The 18,345-nt window shown below is 38.2% G+C and overlaps 1 protein-coding gene across 2 annotated transcripts in view; it reads left to right on the forward strand.

The window, feature by feature from the left end:
• The window catches only part of WDR44 (WD repeat domain 44), a 22,812-nt gene extending 6,694 nt beyond the window's left edge, over window positions 1–16,118 (forward strand). For both annotated transcript variants that reach the window (XM_064426701.1, XM_064426702.1), the window contains exons 3-20: window positions 1,792–1,866; window positions 2,354–2,984; window positions 3,584–3,714; window positions 3,809–3,901; window positions 4,823–4,959; window positions 5,961–6,044; window positions 6,362–6,468; window positions 7,441–7,592; window positions 8,991–9,129; window positions 9,220–9,284; window positions 10,496–10,609; window positions 11,406–11,528; window positions 12,424–12,615; window positions 12,777–12,878; window positions 13,143–13,258; window positions 13,708–13,835; window positions 14,467–14,598; window positions 15,045–16,118. In XM_064426701.1, the coding sequence (XP_064282771.1) occupies window positions 1,792–1,866; window positions 2,354–2,984; window positions 3,584–3,714; window positions 3,809–3,901; window positions 4,823–4,959; window positions 5,961–6,044; window positions 6,362–6,468; window positions 7,441–7,592; window positions 8,991–9,129; window positions 9,220–9,284; window positions 10,496–10,609; window positions 11,406–11,528; window positions 12,424–12,615; window positions 12,777–12,878; window positions 13,143–13,258; window positions 13,708–13,835; window positions 14,467–14,598; window positions 15,045–15,139 (2,616 nt within the window). In that variant the 3' untranslated portion in view covers window positions 15,140–16,118. The remainder of the gene's footprint in view (window positions 1–1,791; window positions 1,867–2,353; window positions 2,985–3,583; window positions 3,715–3,808; window positions 3,902–4,822; window positions 4,960–5,960; window positions 6,045–6,361; window positions 6,469–7,440; window positions 7,593–8,990; window positions 9,130–9,219; window positions 9,285–10,495; window positions 10,610–11,405; window positions 11,529–12,423; window positions 12,616–12,776; window positions 12,879–13,142; window positions 13,259–13,707; window positions 13,836–14,466; window positions 14,599–15,044) is intronic.
• The last annotated feature ends 2,227 nt before the right edge of the window (window positions 16,119–18,345 follow it).

An 18,345-nucleotide genomic window follows, 5' to 3' on the forward strand; every position in this document is an offset into this window, starting at 1 on the left:
TTTCAACTGATGTGTGAGTAGTAAGCAAGCCTCTGCAGCCACCTGGCTTTTGGTCCTGATTTATATGAAATGGTTGATTGTGCTCTCTTCTGTCTCCAAAATAAGAAAAATCTTAATGTTTGTAGTTCAGAAGCCTCCCCTCTAGGTTATGTGAAGATAAACCACTATATTTAGCTTAATGAGACAGCGTTGCCACTTCCCACGCAGGTAATTGGTATTCTGTGCATAGTGACAGCAAGGCTGAATCCAGCACACAGTGCATAGGTGAGGAGCTGGAACCTCGTGCAAATAACGCTCATTTCCTGCTCTCAGAAGGGCCAAAGGTGCTGCTCTACAACACTTCTGCCTAATGAAGATTTGTCTGCAAAGTGTTGGGAAATCCTAGTGAAGCCAGTGTTTCTGAGCTGTCAGCAGTACTCTGCTCTGGATCAATAGCATTTTAACAGTGGCACCATATCTTGCTATGATCTTAGGGAACAGGGCCTTATCCCCAATTTTGTGTTCTGTTTAATGTCCCTTTAATAATTAAGTGTTACATGTGTAAGCCTTTCAAGCAATGTTGTTTTATCATTCCCACTAAACTTTGTGCAATCAATGAACTTCAAAACTAACTTTAATGTCTTAATGAATTATTAACTATGAAGTTCTCTATGTTGCTATTCGATTTTTAAATTTTTGAGGTCTCTTCCTAAATCACTTGTTCAAAGCTAAATTTCTGAAAGTGGAAAAAGTAGTAGCTTCTCTGCCTAGTAGCATATCAGTTCAGTGAATGTGTGACTAATGGTATCGTTTGTCTTGGAATGGGTAAGAAATATTTCCTAAGTCCAAAGTTTAATAGGTGTGTGAGTTTAATGTCAACAGAATTGGAAATTAATATAATGGGCTTCTGTAGGCACTGATTACACTTAAGTATTTATGTCATCATACGTTTGAAGATAGACTTCAATAATAAAGCAAAGTAGAGCTTGCATTTAGATTAGAAATGCTTTGTGGCAGGAGGGAGTGGAGAGGGAGGAAGAATTTTTCTGTAATTGCAGCTGTCTTTGCACAATATGCCATTTCTTTAGGTCAGAACTCTCCAAGATGCATGTCTGCAAGAGTTTGGGGCAGGAAGGAGTTTCCTCCATCCTAACATAATGTTATGAAGGTCTAGAGGTTCTTTTGGTTGTCTGAGAGTCTAGACAAAGTCCAAGGAGAAATTTCTTAAATATCTGTACTAGACAGTCGCTCTAAATAAACAACCAGGGCCAAGTGATTGAAAATACCCTGTTCTAGTTGGCTCTGCTTTGAGGGCTACTGGATTTCTGCAGATCCCTTCCAATGTCAAGGATTCCATCAGGTTCCACTTTAAATATTGCTGATATATGTGCTTATGGACAATGTGATATTGTGGCTTTTCATTAGTTTCTACTATATGTGGCTGTTACACAGTTCTTGCATCCATTCCTAAAAGCTGATGAAGAAAAGATAAAATATTTTTATGTGGAATTTCCTTGCTGCAGATTATTACATGTGTTTATTTCTCTGAACTTCATGCTGCCTTCAGTTTGGTTTTAGTTGAGGTTGCAGCCTCTGATGTATAACTGCCTATTTTGTTACATAGTGTGCATGACTCTGAAATGCTGCTCATGTGTACTGAGCATTACTGTTTAAACATCTGACAGCAGTGATGTGTGAAAATGTGTCAGATTGCTTGTCCTTTATGCTATTTAATTTGTTGGAGCCGTATTTTTGTTAGATCATCTTAGTGAAGAAGTTAGTAGCAGTGTCTTATGACTTTTTCTTTTGTAGGATATGGACAATAAACTGCACAAAGCTGGAAATGAAACATTTGTGCGAGATATGAAACAAGATGATTCAAAAGAGGTTAGTTTAATATTGCTTTGAGCTTCCAGCATCACACAAAAAAATTAAATAATTCAACCATCAGTATTCTTCCTGAGACTACCATAGGTTAGAATTAGTTGTTAATGTTAGTAAGAATGTTCATCTAAAGGGTAAAAATCAAATTAAGCATTCTAAAATCGTATTTAGTATTAGCCAGTTTTGAATTATTTGTGTAATTTACAGGATCATATTTAGCAGTACATGAGAACTCTGAAGACTGAACAGCTTTTGTTTCCTAACTTTCTCTTCAAGTATATTAAAGAAGACTGGAAATTAGTTACTTTATCTTTTGAATATGTCCATTTCTGCACCAAGGTTCTGGTCTCCTTTTTAGACAAACTGTATTTTGTATATAAAACAACTCTTCAGTGGAAAAGTTCTTGTGGGTACTGTGCAGGCTGACTGGTTTGTGTACCCAGGACGTGCCTCCTGGTGACTGGTGGAATGTTTTGTTTTGTTTCTCTAGATTATTGACAGTATTATAGAAGAAAGCCAGAAGGCCCAACAACTAGAAGATGATTCTTTAGCTTCTAGAGGAAATGAATTGACTGTTCCAACTTCAGATGCAAATGCCTGGATTTCTGGAGCAGGTATCATTAGTGATATCCCAGAAGTACTAGCTGCTAAAATACCATTACCAGAAGACACTAGAGAACCAGAGGATCAGAGTGTGTGTAAGGACGCTGAACTGGAGTCTGGGAAGCTTTTGGTTAGTTCTGACCAACAGGAATCTCATAAACCAACAAAAGTAACAAATGCAACTGACCATAAAATGGATGAAACTGAAGCACAAGGAGAAACATCAAAAAAAGAGGACATAACAGACAAGAAAGAGGCAAATACTTTAGAAAAAGTGGCTTCAGATTTATCTACCAAAGACCTTTCTACAGCAGAAGAAATGCCCCCAGCAAAGCCCCCAAGGCAGCTGACTGTGGAGCCTGACATAGTTGCCAGCACAAAGAAACCTGTCCCAGCCCGGCCCCCGCCTCCCACAAATGTTCCTCCTCCGAGACCTCCCCCTCCTGCACGGCCAGCTCCACCTCCCCGGAAGAAGAAGAGTGAACTGGATTTTGAGGTGCAAAAACCTGTTTTAGAAGGCAAGTATTCTATTTCAGATGGGTTTACTTTCTACAGGGTTATTTTTTTTTGTGTTTTGAGTGAAGGATCATTCAGTCCTGTGATTTTAGTTCAGTTGATAGGTAAAAAATCCTTCAACAGTCTTAGCTTATTACAGTGAAGTAATACCCTTCTGCTTTACAAGTGTTCCTCATTCACAGACTTTCTCGTAAGGTAAGACTTCCTACTGATTAAAATAGCTCTAGCTATAGCAAGGAGAAGTTGACTCATCAATACATAAACTAAAAAACAGTTACTTTAAATAAAATGTGTATGTGGTCTGTATTTGCATAGAAATGCATGTCAAGGTGTGGACTGAGTTCTTATGAAAATGAGTAGTCCTGGGTTACTAGGAAATTACTGTTAAGAAGAAGTTAATAAAGCTTAAGAGGCCTAGGTGTGAAGTCATGCCTGACCCTCCAACTGTATATTAAATATGTAATTATAAGTTCAATATGGTTACAGTTGATCATTAAAAAGTACCAAACTGGTCAGAAAGGGTGTAAGGCCTGTAACTGATCTTAGGATTTGATCCCTATGGCAAGTGTTATGCTCTTCTTTCTAATAAATCTCTTTTCAGTTTCTCGAGACAGCTTCACAGCTGGTGGTCTTTTAACTTCAAGTTCAGTGACAGAAGGTGTGCCCAAAGATTCTCAGCCTTCCTTGGATTTGGCCAGTGCAACTAGTGGAGACAAAATCGTCACTGCCCAGGTATTGGGAAGTGGTTGTGAGTTTGATGACTGGAACATTTTCTATTGCTTCAGTGTTACGGTAGAGAATTTAATCTATGTCTGCACAATTTCAGGAAAATGGGAAAGCAGCTGATGGCCAAACAACAAATGAAGTACTTGGACCACAAAGACCCAGGTCTAACTCTGGCAGAGAGCTCACAGATGAGGTATCTATGGCTGTGGTTTGTACATGGAACACCTTTGTGCTTGCTCTCCCTGTCTGTTAAATGAGTTGTCGTAGTCAGGTCACTCCTTGTTCTCTGAACCACTCCATGCTGTCACCAGGAATGCAGATAGGAGTGATGGCACAGCTGGCTTTGTCCACCTAAGAACTTTGTGTCCCTTGAGTCATGTGTGGCATTAGCCTGTGGAAGTGTGAGCTGTAACAGAGCTGAAATGCCATCAGGCTCGTGTTGGTAGCTATGCAAACACCTCAGTGGATTTCCACGGGAGGGAACACCTGCAAACCTGGCATTTTGTCGTGTGTCTAAAAGGGGAAGGAGTCAGCAATAGGAAAATTATCTTCCTCATACTAAAAAATAGTTTCTTCAGTTAATAATTCTGCTAATCCTGATGATATTTGGCTTTTGTAAGTTTTCATTTGTGTCTATCACTGTATAGCTTTTTTTAACTGCTGCTGAACCAATGTAAGTGACCCCCAAATAAACCTTTTCCTTTGTGGTGCTAGTCAGCTCTAAATTCCTTTTCTCCCCATAGGTTTAGCCAAAGGAAACTTAACATAAGATACAGCAGCTGGAGTAGGAAAGGGGAAGACTGCAATGTCTTTTAATTACATAATATGTTTGATATTAGCATGAAAGGTGTCAGGCAGTGGTTGATGTCTCTATAGCTGCATTTTTGATTTATGAAATTGAAGCTTGTGATATGTAACTGTTCATCTTTGTCTAGTGGTTGAAAATGTTTGCACTAACATGCTAATTTAAACTTAGCCTTTGTAAAATAAATATAGTGAGCTACAGAATTTCCCATTAAGAGAAATAATTTGTGAGTTTTGATGATTTCTGTTTTGCTCTAGGTTTTCAAGTTTAATTAAGTTCTCTTCATTTCATATCTTATTTTTTCCATAGGAAATTCTAGCCAGTGTAATGATAAAAAACCTTGATACAGGTGAAGAAATACCTCTGAGTTTGGCTGAAGAAAAGTTGCCAACAGGCATTAATCCCCTGACTTTGCATATCATGAGGAGAACTAAAGAATATGTCAGGTATGAATCGTGAGAGCTTTCAGCTCATAAGATGCTGTTGCTCTCACAGTTTTTGCATAAATGGAACTGCTCTCATGCAGGTAAAAAGAGCCCCAATCCATCTGTCTGACTAATCTGAGCTAATTCCCAGTTCTCAATGAACAAGGCTCATTATTGATTTCTCTCAAGTTAACTAAAAGTTGCTGATCTTGCTGGAATTTGACAAGCAAGTACATCTGAAAATCCACTGATCTCCAGTTAGCCTTTGTTGTACTAAATGTCATTTCTATGCTGAATTAAACACGTTTTACGTTCAAGTACTGAATGTTATTCATGCCACCACCTCCTGTAGTTCTTTCAGAGTTTCATAGGAGACTGTTTCTCTGAAAACCTCTTGTCATTAGTGCAGTGTTTGAGGTTTGCCTGTTCTTGATAGAGCTTTAGATGCTTCTAATATGTAAAATGGATTCTTTTTGCAATCTTTGATAGAAAAAGACATGTGCTTAGTGATCAGAATATCATATCAGTCTAGCTGTTCTTTTCAAAGGCTCAGATGAATTTATACATCAGACAACTTCTAGGTTTTTTGCATTGGTGTATTATTAAGAAATTCACTTTTCTAGAACTCTATTGTGAAAAGACTTCTATTTCAGGATTAACAACTATTAATTTATTTGATCTCTGGAAAGGAAGATCTGAGAACAAATGTTACCAGTTCCTAGTAATTTAATGTATTTTGTCTGCTCTTACCTTTCAAAGTGTTGCTATAAGCTTAAGTTGGAGATTTGTGTCAGGGAATAATATATCTTTGGCACCTGCAGAGTATATGCAGCTTTAGTATCAAGATGCCTAAGAATTGAAAGATCTGTTTATTTTGTGATTAAAATAATGTCCATGTTTTTCCAGTGTGTTACATAGAGGAATAAAAATGGATCCTAAAATGCAGAGCTGACTTTACTAATGTTTCACTCAATTTAGATTCATTATGATATCCCATTGAACAGTCACTTTGTATTTCCTAGTAATGATGCAGCACAGTCTGATGATGAAGACAAAATGCAGACACAGCAAACTGACACTGATGGAGGGAGGTTAAAGCAGAAAACGTAAGATGCTGTTTTGTTTGTTCCTTTCCTTAGAAGAAAAAACAGACTTAATTTTCCTAAGCTGAAGCTTCCCTTCTAATTACTGAACAAGTTGCCTTTAAAGTAATCACTTTACAAATGATACCTGATTTTAGATAAGCCTGTAGCTCTGTGGTTGAACTGAAGATTGCATAACTGCTGTCAAATTTACTGCTTATTTTAAGAAGCAGTAATGAAAAAGATAAGGCTGCATTACAAGTCAAAATTACTGATTCATAGTGGCCAAAAAAGGACAATTTTCCATTATTATGTGTTGAAAAAGTACCCTTGCTTTTAAGGACTCAACTGAAGAAGTTCCTTGGCAAATCTGTGAAGAAAGCAAAGCACCTTGCTGAAGAATATGGCGAACGTGCTGTTAATAAGGTTAAGAGCGTTCGAGATGAAGGTAAGTGACAATCCTTTTTTTTTTTTTTTAATAGGATAGTCTGTTTATCCTTGTGCTTTTAGGAATCAAAGCTGGCAGAGTAGCATACACTGCTGTGTTCTACCACTGTTCTACAGTTGGTGATACAATTTTTTTAGAGTTGTACCTTGTAGCTTGGTAGGCATTTTGAGACAACCAGGTTACAAGGATAAATTCTTGTAAAGTTTTAGTTGAGAGACCTTTTCAACTAAACCAGCTTAATGCTCTGATTTTTTTGTTGTGCTGTCAGAAAGGTTTTGATATCAAAATGTAAATGTTTTTGGAAAGTTATTCCAGCAAAGGTAGATGTGGGGATTACCTTCATTACTTTAGTAATTCAGATTGTTTTCTGCCAACCAGTATCACAATTAGAATTCTCATATAGCTTGAGCTCCTGTTAGATTTCCCAACTACAGTTGAATTCTCCCCTTCTTGTTTCATCAGTGTGTTTTTCAGACAGACTTCTAGTGCTGCAGCAAGCTGGTGTAACCACAGGCTGAGATAAGTGCCATGGAAATGCTGCACTTCAGTGTCTTCTGCTGCCACTGGCTGTTGGCCAAAGCTCTTTTGCAATTATTGTATTTCATGGGCAAATCACCAGGCCATTGCTGTGTATTCAGAGAGAAAAAAACAGTAGACTCAATTTCAGCACACATCAAACTGACAGAAATCACTTAGTGCAGGATCTGCTGAATGCAAGACAGGTGCCAAGAAAGGGGCAGAACAAAAATTGATAGCGGTTCTTATTTTCAGTGTTCAGTGTCTGGATTTGCTGTAGCCTAAAATTAATGCAGATGTATTTTAGAACTTAAGCAATACTGTTTTTATTTTGCTGTAAGATCTTTAAATTGCCTATAGAAATGGTCTAATTCAATACTAATCCACTGCCCAAGAGGTTACTAACATGTTAAATGGGTGCTGCAATATGTAATACTGAACTTGTGTTCCTCTAAGTCTTTCACACAGATCAAGATGATCCCTCTTCCAGTGATGATGAAGGGATGCCCTATACAAGACCAGTTAAGTTCAAAGCAGCACATGGCTTCAAGGGACCTTATGATTTTGAACAAATTAAAGTTGTTCAGGATCTCAGTGGAGAGCATATGGTAGGTCTCAAATTCCATCTGTGGTTTTGCTCAATATGTTCAGCCTGAGATTCAACTTCTCATTTTCGTTACTTGCTGACCTCCAAAAATGACTGTCAGGTTTATTCTCTGTGGAAAAACTTCATTCTGGAAAATAATAGTCTGGCAAAGAAAAAAAAAAATTGTCTGGTTTGACCAGATCTTCAGGGGATAAAAAGCATGTCGATTCCTAGGCATCAGGGATTCTCCAGAGCTCTCCTTTGAAGAGTTGTGGTGTCAAGTGGTATTTGGTATTTTTAGTTCCTGCAGTTATAACTTCAGGCTGAAATAGGCTGTTTTCCTCTATCAGAACTGAGCACAGAGCAGCAAGCTTGACCTGCTCAGCAGTAAATAAATTACTCTATTAGACAGATGAACACAATATTGAACAGAAATACTTAATAGGTTTTGGAGGCAAAAGTTGGGACAGGTTAATGGAGCATGTGGTTCAGAATGATAAGGTGGAGAGAAACCAGGATAGGGTATTGCAGAGATGCCTGTGGAGAATCAGGCAGAAAAGCTACTTATTCATCACTGTTTGAAGTGTACATGCTTCCCAATGGAGTCTGGAATACATTCTAGTATTCCTGATTTCCCAAACTTCTGCTGACAGCAGCTGTCTGACATTGACAGCAATCTTTCATCTCTAAGTGTTGGGCTGAGGGTAATGACCTACAGCAGTCAGTGACCAGAGATTCCAAGCTTGTCATCCACAACTGAACTTTCCATTCTTGCTGGTAATCTGTGTTAGTTTCCATCATGCCAATGTTTGACTTCTTAAACCTAGGAAATTCCTCCAGACTGGTGGAGCATGGTGGAGTGAAATGCCTAGTAGCTCTTTATTCAGTAGCAGGAGGAAATGGGATACGGCTTGTGTGGTTATGTCTTATTGACTAGTAACTCCTTGGACTTTGCAGTGGAGAAAGAATTGTTATCATCAGAGGCTTTGCAAATCCCTCATGCCAATGATGAATATAACCAATATATGTAGTCCCCATTTTGGTTGCCAGTTGGTGAAACCAATCACAGTTTCTACTTAAAGCATGCAAACCTCAAGTGCAGCTACAGTACTTGTCAGTTCCACAAAACAAGCAGGGGGTTCTGAGTCCCTCAGACAACTGTATGAGTCTTATGTGGAATTCCTCTAAGTCCTCTCTTGCAGTTATCTGCCCTGTGGGCTTTTTCTTTCAAACTGTTTTTGCACATATGTTGCACAATCCCCCAGTCTTAACAATTACTTGTCAGCATTTTGATCTGCAGTTTATTTTACTTGTGGTATCTTGTGTACGTCTAAAATCTTGTCAGTTGACATTGAAAGTCTTTTTGGTACACAGAAAAGCACTTTTTGTGATTTAAACAATCATGTCTTTATTTTGACAGGGTGCTGTTTGGACAATGAAATTTTCTCACTGTGGTCGATTACTGGCATCTGCAGGGCAGGACAATGTAGTCAGGATATGGGTTTTGAAGAATGCCTTTGACTATTTCAATAACATGCGCATGAAGTACAACACAGAAGGTATCTCCTGAGCATGGAGCTGTGCAGCAGTAGAAATTCTGGGTATTTGGGAACTTGATGCTGACCATGGTGTTTCTGTCTGTGTTCCAGGCCGTGTCTCCCCTTCTCCCTCTCAGGAGAGCCTGAATTCTTCCAAGTCTGATACTGATGCAGGGGTAGGTACACCAGGCCTTGGGAGGGGAAGGGATGGTCTGGTTTGTAATGCCAGATCTTCATTGTTGCTTTATCCAAACTCACATGAAGGAGTTCTTGGCTTGTGTCTTTTTGTCAAACTGTCATATCAATAGATGTCTTCAATCAAATATATTAATTCCACGTACAAGCAAGGAAGCCCATCACTGAATTTAAAGCATTATAAAATCTTCATAGTTGTGCTGTGGCCTCCTGCCAGAGGAGATTGCTGAGTGAATTGCTAAGGGGAAAACCCCACATCATTGAATTTCCTGTCTTAGTGTTTTATCTCTGGCCATTACTTGTGGTTAACATCTGACTTGTTTTTTCTGAGGAAGGCCAAAGTGAGCAATAAGATTCTCAGAAGTATAATGATACCTGACATACTTAAATTTTTCACATCTGTGTAGAAAAAAAATGAACATGACTGAAAAATATTCACTCTTACTTGTAGAGTTTCCAGATACTGTAGTAAACCTTGCCATTAAAATGAATGTATTTAAGGTGGTTTTTTTCTATTTTTGGCTTCCAGTAGTATAAGAAACAGATGACAAAATCAGGGTTTAAGTGAAGATCTTGGCAGTAGCATTATTTAGTGTGTTGTTTTGGCAGAGGGGGAAGCAGGGAGGCCAGCAATTGTTCTTTAACTCATGTAAATGAGTGGGCTTGCTAAGCCACACACACCAGAGATGCTGTTTTGAGTAGTTGGGTTTGGGTTAGTTTTTTTTCCTGGAGAGGTTTTGTATAGGAACTTCTAGGGCTTTTTAAAATTATTATTTTACAGCTGTTAATTCTGAACTGGTCTCTTACTAGGAAGTTGTCATTCATGATATGCATTAGAAACTTGGAAAGCTGAACTCTCAGTTTATATTCTGAAGTGGAATGCAGTTTTTAAGGTTGATATACTTTGTTCCAAAAGCTTATCTTCAGGTGTTTATTTAAATTGCTGTCAGACTCATCCCACTGAATAAGAGAAAAATTAAATGAAAAATGAAAAAATCCAGAACTTCTTAATTTTGCACTTCCAGGGTGATGTTTCACAGCCCATTGTACTTGACATTTACTTTGATTGTTTATTAGTGCAATTTTGTTTGTTCAGATTGTTATTGTCCTAATACTTTTTTAAGCAGTAAGTGCCTCACGGTAAATTTTTCCAGCTAATATTTGGTAATATTTCTATACATTTCTCTGATAGATTTGCAGTGGAGTTGATGAAGACCCAGATGATAAAAATGCCCCATTTCGTCAACGACCATTTTGCAAATACAAAGGCCACACAGCAGATCTTCTTGATCTTTCCTGGTCTAAAGTAAGCCACCTTAATGCAGGCTACACAGTTGTTCTGTTTTCCTTGTTTTCTGTTGTCAGTTGCTACTGGAACCATGCATCTTAACAATATGAAATGATCCTTGAAGTTAAGAGAAGTTTTGTCCAGGCAACATTTATCCTAGCTGAAATAGTTGGAATAAAGTGAGCAACCTTCTTGTATTTGTGTAATTAAGAATGGTCTTTAAAAAGACCAAACAAACCAGTAACAATTACAGTTCTATACTCAATAATGAAGTTAAATTATTTAGAGTGGGAGGATTTTCCAGTGAGCTGTGTGGTTTCTGTTGTATGGTGTTACTGCTTTTCCTGTCTTCAGTGTCCTTTTCTTTTTGTGCAAATTGTACTTGTTCTGAAGTTGCTGAACACATACATTTATTTTAAAATTAAAAAGTTACCATGTTTCACATCAGACTTATTCAGATAATTCTCCACATGGGAATGCAGTTGTACTTTTAGGAGCACAATCTGGTCGAAGCATCTCAGGCATCTCTGAAGCCTGTCGTGCCATTTCTTCTCTGAATACTTCAACTACATTCCAAGTATTCATTTTCACTGAGATTATTCCAGAAAATTTTCTGTTACCAAGGGTCAGTGTACAGCTCTTAAGGAAAGCACTGATCAGTAATGGTAATTTGGGTAAACCTTTTTATCTGAAAATATAAAATGTTGAATTTCATGGTAGTGTAACCTTGGTAAGGCTCTACCAGTCAAATTGCTTCTGTATTTCCACTTACTTTCATGTCTGTTAATAAGTGTGGAATTCTCTTGTTTCACAGAATTACTTCTTGCTTTCTTCTTCTATGGATAAAACTGTCAGATTATGGCACATATCAAGAAGAGAATGTCTTTGCTGTTTTCAGCATATAGACTTTGTCACTGCGATAGCTTTCCATCCAAGGGTAAGTGTGACTGCCCTCTTACTTCTAGAGAGGTAGAATTAAAAATTACAACATTCCACTCCCTTTTCTTTTTATTTAAAAAATAACATTATTTAATAATAGAGTTTGTGCACTTCAAAAAAATGCTTCATGGATAATATTCCAGGACTTTGTGTTCATCTTCACTGAACTTCACCAGGACTGTCCATGGGGTTTAACCATGTGTACAGTGAAGTGGAAAGTGAATTGTCTGTTGGCTGTACCATCACAGTTGGTATAGTGTAGAGTAACTTGGTGAAAAGTTGGAATTTCCAGTGTGGGATATTGTGTTTAAATATTTGTGGGGAAAAAATCATAATAAGATTGAACAGATTGTCCAGAGATCACAGAATCCTTGAGAATTTTTAAAACTTGACAGAACATAATCCACTACAGCCTGTCCTTGCTACCAGCAGGGGAGGTGGATTAGAAGCCTCCAGAGATTAATTTCAACTTACTTTTTATAATTTTTAAAAAATACTATAATCAAGCCTCCTAATAGTAATAAAGCTCAAGTGAAAGAACAGTGTTTATCAGTGTTTCCTAAACGTACAGAACTAGTAGATGTATGGGAAACCATGAAAGGAGCTTCCAGCTCCTGGCAGGGTGAGTGTTGAGAGGGTAGAAACTACCTGTGCTAACAGTGAGCAGTTTTCTTCCCTGAGGTATAACTGCAAGTGTGTAATCATGTCAAAAATCTGTAAGAATTTGAATTCCATTTGCCACAAATTTCTTAAACATTATAATCAGTTCATCTGAGGGTTCTTATTGGGAAGTTCTGTAGAGGAGCTGTTTGGAGCTGGGGTGGGAAGGTTTTAAGGAAAGCAGAAACTTAGTCATAGCACAAGTGGGGATTAAACCTTGTGTGTGTTCTCAGGATGACAGGTACTTCCTAAGTGGCTCATTGGATGGAAAACTCCGACTCTGGAACATTCCTGACAAAAAAGTGGCATTATGGAATGAAGTAGATGGGCAGACAAAATTGATCACAGCTGCCAACTTCTGTCAGAATGGCAAATACGCAGTCATAGGCACCTATGATGGAAGATGCATCTTTTATGACACAGAGGTAAAAAAGCTTTGAGGCTGTGGATACTTTATGTTAAATAACAAACAGATTTAGAAGTCATGGTTATTTAAACAGCAAGAAACAAACCTGTTAGAGCTTGAAGCAAACAAATGTTTTTGCAGAATTTTTTCATTTTGGGACACATTTTGATATCTTTTCAGCACTTGAAGTATCACACACAAATACACGTGCGTTCTACCAGAGGTCGGAATAGAGTTGGAAGAAAAATTACTGGCATTGAACCTTTACCAGGAGAAAATAAGGTACTGTCTGTATACCTAATATATTTATATCTATTGCTTATATTTATATCTATAGATATGTTTATATCTAATGCTTAGTAAGTCTTTTAACACTACTGAAATGAGCCTTACTCTTTGCTGATTCAGGCTAATACAGTACTAAGTAGTAGTAAAACAGAATATATATTCTTTTAATGATGTTATGCTCTGATTAATGTGCAGGTGAAAAAATGGTTGCAGATGGCTAATTGTTTCCATGCCTAAATTTATTTATTTCTTTTCTAGATACTAGTGACATCAAATGATTCCAGAATCAGGTTGTATGACCTAAGAGATCTGTCTTTATCTATGAAGTACAAAGGTTATGTCAACAGCAGCAGCCAAATCAAAGCCAGCTTTAGGTAAGACAGTTTTGTAACAATGGAGTTGATGGATTTGGGAAATGCTGTGGTTGAAGCACAGAGGGTTCTGTTTAAATAATCTACATTGGCATGAAACTGAACTTCTGAAATGCCACTTGGCTTGGAATGCAAAGGTAAAAAAAGACTCTGGTGAAGAGTGATGAGCTGGGAGCTCCTGTGGGTGAGTGAATGCATTTGCGTCCTGTGGACAGTGAGATGTGTGTCCATTACTGGTGCTGTGAGGGCAGGAGCTGTGCTGCAGCTGAGGTTGGAAAGGACCTGGGGAGATCATCTTGCTCAGTTCCCCTGCTCCAGATAAATTTCCCAGATAAAGTCACCTCTACTTACTGTGTTGTAGCCCAGTTAGTATCAGAGTTTAGAGAAGCAGAGCTGCTGTAATGCATGCTTTATCAGCTAAAAAAAATGTTTTTCCTTCTTTGAATCTTTAGCCATGATTTTACCTACATTGTAAGTGGTTCAGAAGATAAATATGTCTACATTTGGAGTACATACCATGACCTGAGCAAGTTTACATCTGTAAGAAGAGATCGAAATGACTTCTGGGAAGGCATTAAAGGTAAAAAACAGCTTCTGATCTTAGTTTTATCAAAGGTCATATGATTTGAAAATTGGAATATTTTATTTGCTATGCATTTAGTGTGAACAAATTCTTAGCAGGATGCATAGTAATTGGTGGTCTGTCAGGAATCCTTGTTCGCAGGAGACTCTTTGGGATGGCAAGAGACAAAGTAGCTTGGTTTGTCCAGCTTCAGTAAGACATTTTGAATTAATGTAATGTTTTGCTGACTGATTTTAGAAATCAAAATAATTGTCAACCCATAATCCTTTATGGAAAAGTGACTTTGAAAACAAATGCAAGCTTTCTCTTTCACAGGAGGCTAAAACAAAAAATGGGTGGGGAAAAAAGCAGCTCTTTTATTTGCTCCACATACACACTGTTTTTGGAAAATGTGGGCCATATTTATATCAAATATGTTTTGGACCTCTTGCCAGTTAGTTTTGGACACTTGGAGCACCTTCTGAAATCCCTAAGATTATAGAACAATGACTGTTCCTTGATTTCTGAGTTTATCTGATGCCCCTAGCACTGAGCTTCTTGTATATTTTTTGGAAGTTCTGCCTGCTATTCTTGTAAAATGAACAAATTCTTGAAACAAGGTAATCAAAATTGGATTGTCTTTCTGAAGCGCACAATGCAGTCGTCACCTCTGCAATCTTTGCTCCAAATCCTGGTTTGATGGTGTCACTGGAAACTTCTGAAAAGCAAGAAGCTGAAAGTAAGGGAGAAGACTGTGAGATATCAGACACCATACCCTCTGGTAGGTGTTTAAGGTGAACTCTGCTTGGTACCATGGTATGAGCAGGAAAATGTTATGAATACTTTCCATCTGGGTGGGGGTTTCTTGAGAAGAAAAGTCTGTGCAGTGGCACGGGTATATATTCCAAGTTAGCATTCCACCTTGAACATTTTGGCAGCTGTTGCATTCTTAAAAGCTGAGGGAGGATGTGAAATGAGGGGTACAGTTGCCATCCTAAGTGTTCCTTTTACATTGGAGCTGTTAGGAGGTAGAGCTGCACCAACCATTAATGAAAAGGTTTCTTTCCTAGAAATGCAGATGTTTCTTGAACATCTGCATTTGGCTAGAAATCAGAAATATGATAAAGGAAGGAGGGTATCACAGTGATGTCATATATTTTAATGAGAGTGTGATTTTTGTATATATATTTTTTAAAGAACTAACAGTTTATTTTCTTTCCTGTTAAGGAGCTCTGAAGACAGATCACACAGAAGTGCTTTTATCAGCTGATTTTACTGGAGCAATTAAAGTCTTCATTAACAAAAAGAAATATGTATCTTAGTTGGTTTGCAACTGACAGCATAATGCTATGGTACTGTGGGATTTAAATTCCATAAATAATGCAGGCAAAAGCAAAGTATCTAATATAATAATGTTACAGGCTGATTTATTTTTAAATCTTTATTTTAAGGCTACTCAAATATTGGATCCTTGGATAGGCAGTGTGCCTATTAACACCTGGGCTTGTAGGATAGAGAGGAGTGTGTAAGAATAATCCTGCCAAACATTAGACTCTAAACTTTCTACAAACAGTTGTTTGCCATGTCATTGTGAACCTGCACAGGTTTCTGCACAAAATGGTGTTTGCACATGTGTGTGCCTTTTGGATCCATGCACGAATTGGAACCTGTTTCAAAAGCATTTTAGTGGTGCTTGTGGCCACTAGATGTCAGGAGCTGGGGTGGGAAAGGAGGGCTGGGAAAATGCTGAATAATGTAGTCTGATCTTTGCACAAAATTCCATTTGAAAAAGATCTTGAATTTGTAGTAGCTAATATTCAGAGTTTTAAGTTATGCAAGTTTTTGATGGGTCAGCCACCATGTGTAAATGTTTTTATAAATTTCTCAACTTCAGGATGTGAAAATTTTTTTGTTGTCTTTTAATTGTTGTGGACTTTAGATTCCTTTCTTATATATAATTTTTTGCACACTGGAGCACAATACTCGTGTAAAAAATTCTCTCATTCCGTGTTCACGGGCACCAGGATATATTCACCTTCCAGATAAAATTAAGCTGCATTAGAAAGTTCTTATATTTTACAACTATGTAAAATAAACTGTTTACATTTTTTAAGCATTGTAGCTTAAAGTTTTAAGTTCTTCTTGTTTGTTTAGTGCCACTGAATTTTGAAAGTCTTTGTAAATATTCATATAAAACACCTATGAAGTAACTTTCTGGGCATCATAACCCATGAAATGTTATTGATGGTCAAATGTTTCAGAGAACAAATGTATCATTAAACTTGGTCACACACTTGGAAATTGTTGCTTCTTTTCTGTTTTGTTAATTTGTCTTTTGTCTAAAGTAGTTTTGACCTGTGCCTGAGAGCAGTGATCCTGCTAGCACTTGTTACCTTCTGAGTTCTACTTTTCCTGATCTTGTCACACCTTTATTTCTGAAAGAATGGGGAATCAAGTACTGGATATTAAGTAGAATTAAGAGTAATTATATGATAGTTTTGCATGAGGAAAACTTCAAAAGTGTGCACAGAATTCTCTCCTTCCCATTAGTGGAAGAATGAAGACATGGAAAGGCAGGTAGTGAGTGTCACCATTTAATTATTTTCTACTCAGATGAATTTGGCTATGACTTTGTAAAGAATTGTCTTGGACAAGAAAAACAGGGGGTTTATTATCAGTCAAAACAGATACAAGAATGGTACACACATTATATAAAATTATCTTCAGTTAATGCAGTGGGTGAATTTGACTCAGAGTTGAAAATACCTGCAGGGATGAAACAAACTAAACCCGCTCAGGGTTCTTTTGTTACTTTGAGCTCCACTGAATTTACAGAATTGAGGAGGTGGCACAAGAAGACATTTGGTTTGTGGCTCCAAAAATCAATTTCTAAAATATATGCAATATCTGTGTAGAAGACTGTAACTGACTGGGATTTCTGTGAGCTGTTCCCAGACACTTCTAGGGTTTGCTATATATGTTCTACATATTTATTGACTCATACAAGTTAAGAAGCTGCTTTATGCAGTACAATGCCATCACTTTGCTTACAGGTACCTTAATTCCAGAGTCTTGGCACACTGTGGCTTTCCTTTGTCTGGAACTAAAAGTCCAAACTGGAGGAGGAGGCACATGGGCTTAGCATTGGGGTTTTGGGTATGTTATTTTTTTGTGTGTGTGCTGCTCTTCCTTTCCTGCTTTTCCCATATTATAGTTGAAATAGTAAATGCAAAAATTAGGGATGAGTAATGGGAGAAGGGAACTCTTATTAGCTGCTAAGAAATACACAGAAGAGGATGGGTCAAACCCAGCTTTGAGTGACTGAATTCCTGGCTGCTGTCAACATGCAGTGTTGGAGGTACACGTGGGGCTGAGGGACTTTGGGAGGGGTTCCTGCAACATGAATGGCCTGCACTTTGGCAGGTTTTACATGTTCTGTGCAAAGTCTCCTCTGTAACCTCTTAATGATCTGAATAATTTTGGGGGTTTTTTTTGTTTGTTTTTTCCAGTATGACTACTTTGGAGATATAAGTTGAACTTAATTAGTTTTGCATATTAGCTGCCAGAAACTATTAAGATGTTTGTGTGTGGACTGTTAAGTACTCAGGTGCTCGTTTAAAAAGGGTTATTGTTTTCATTATTCAGGCAGTAAACAAAGCTGATCTTGAGGAAGATTGACTTCCATTTATCTTGATATTTTGCACTCACAGTTCTGGTGTTCCTCTGCACTGATCTAGTATTCTCAATGCTTTTTCCCCAGCTGAACTGTTCTGCTCAGTTTTGATCAGAAATCAGAGCCTCTTTCCTTCTCCTTCCAAAAGTTGTGTGGGTTGAGTGCTGTTCAGTCTGAGTGGTGCTGTGTCCTGTCTGGTCTCAGCCACTGCTGGATCTGGGGACTTCTCTGGTACTTTATGTGCTGCCTTCTGCTTTTGTCCACAGCAGAAGTCCAAGTTCCCCTTGCAGGTAAATGTCAGATTCTCTGCTGAGCCTGTTGGGTTCAGTCAAGTGCCTTCACTGTCTGCAGGTCAGGGTGTGCCCCTGCACTGCAGTGATGCTCCTGGCTGGAGCACAAGCACAGCATGCATGGAGATCTGTTGAAATAAAACATTTCTCTTTGTGCAGGAGGGTTCTCTCTGGAGTGTTTTTTCCCAGGGGGCTCTGTAACAACTCCTGTTAAAAAAACAAAAGGTTGACATTCATGTCATCAAAATTCTGCTTACAGAAAGTGAGATTTCCCAGGAGGCAAAGTGAGGAATAGCCATTGCAGAGGAACCTTGGTGCAGGAAATGTGAATTAACCCAGTCACTTCCCAAGAATCAATAAAATGAGCTAATTGGAGTGTCACAGATCTTCAGCACCTCATTTCTGCTGTAGCTGGGTCCTGGCAGCTGCTTCTGGCAGTGAGTGGCTGTGGGTGGAAACAAAGCTGTGTCTCTGCTACCTTTGTCTCTTTCAGAGCTGGGCACCAAGCCCAGTGCACGTACAGAGGGACAAAAACAACAGCTCGAGTAGCTGAATCATGCTAAAA

The sequence above is a fragment of the Passer domesticus genome, chromosome 7 (genome assembly GCF_036417665.1).
Source record: "Passer domesticus isolate bPasDom1 chromosome 7, bPasDom1.hap1, whole genome shotgun sequence".
Taxonomy (NCBI): Eukaryota; Metazoa; Chordata; class Aves; order Passeriformes; family Passeridae; genus Passer; species Passer domesticus.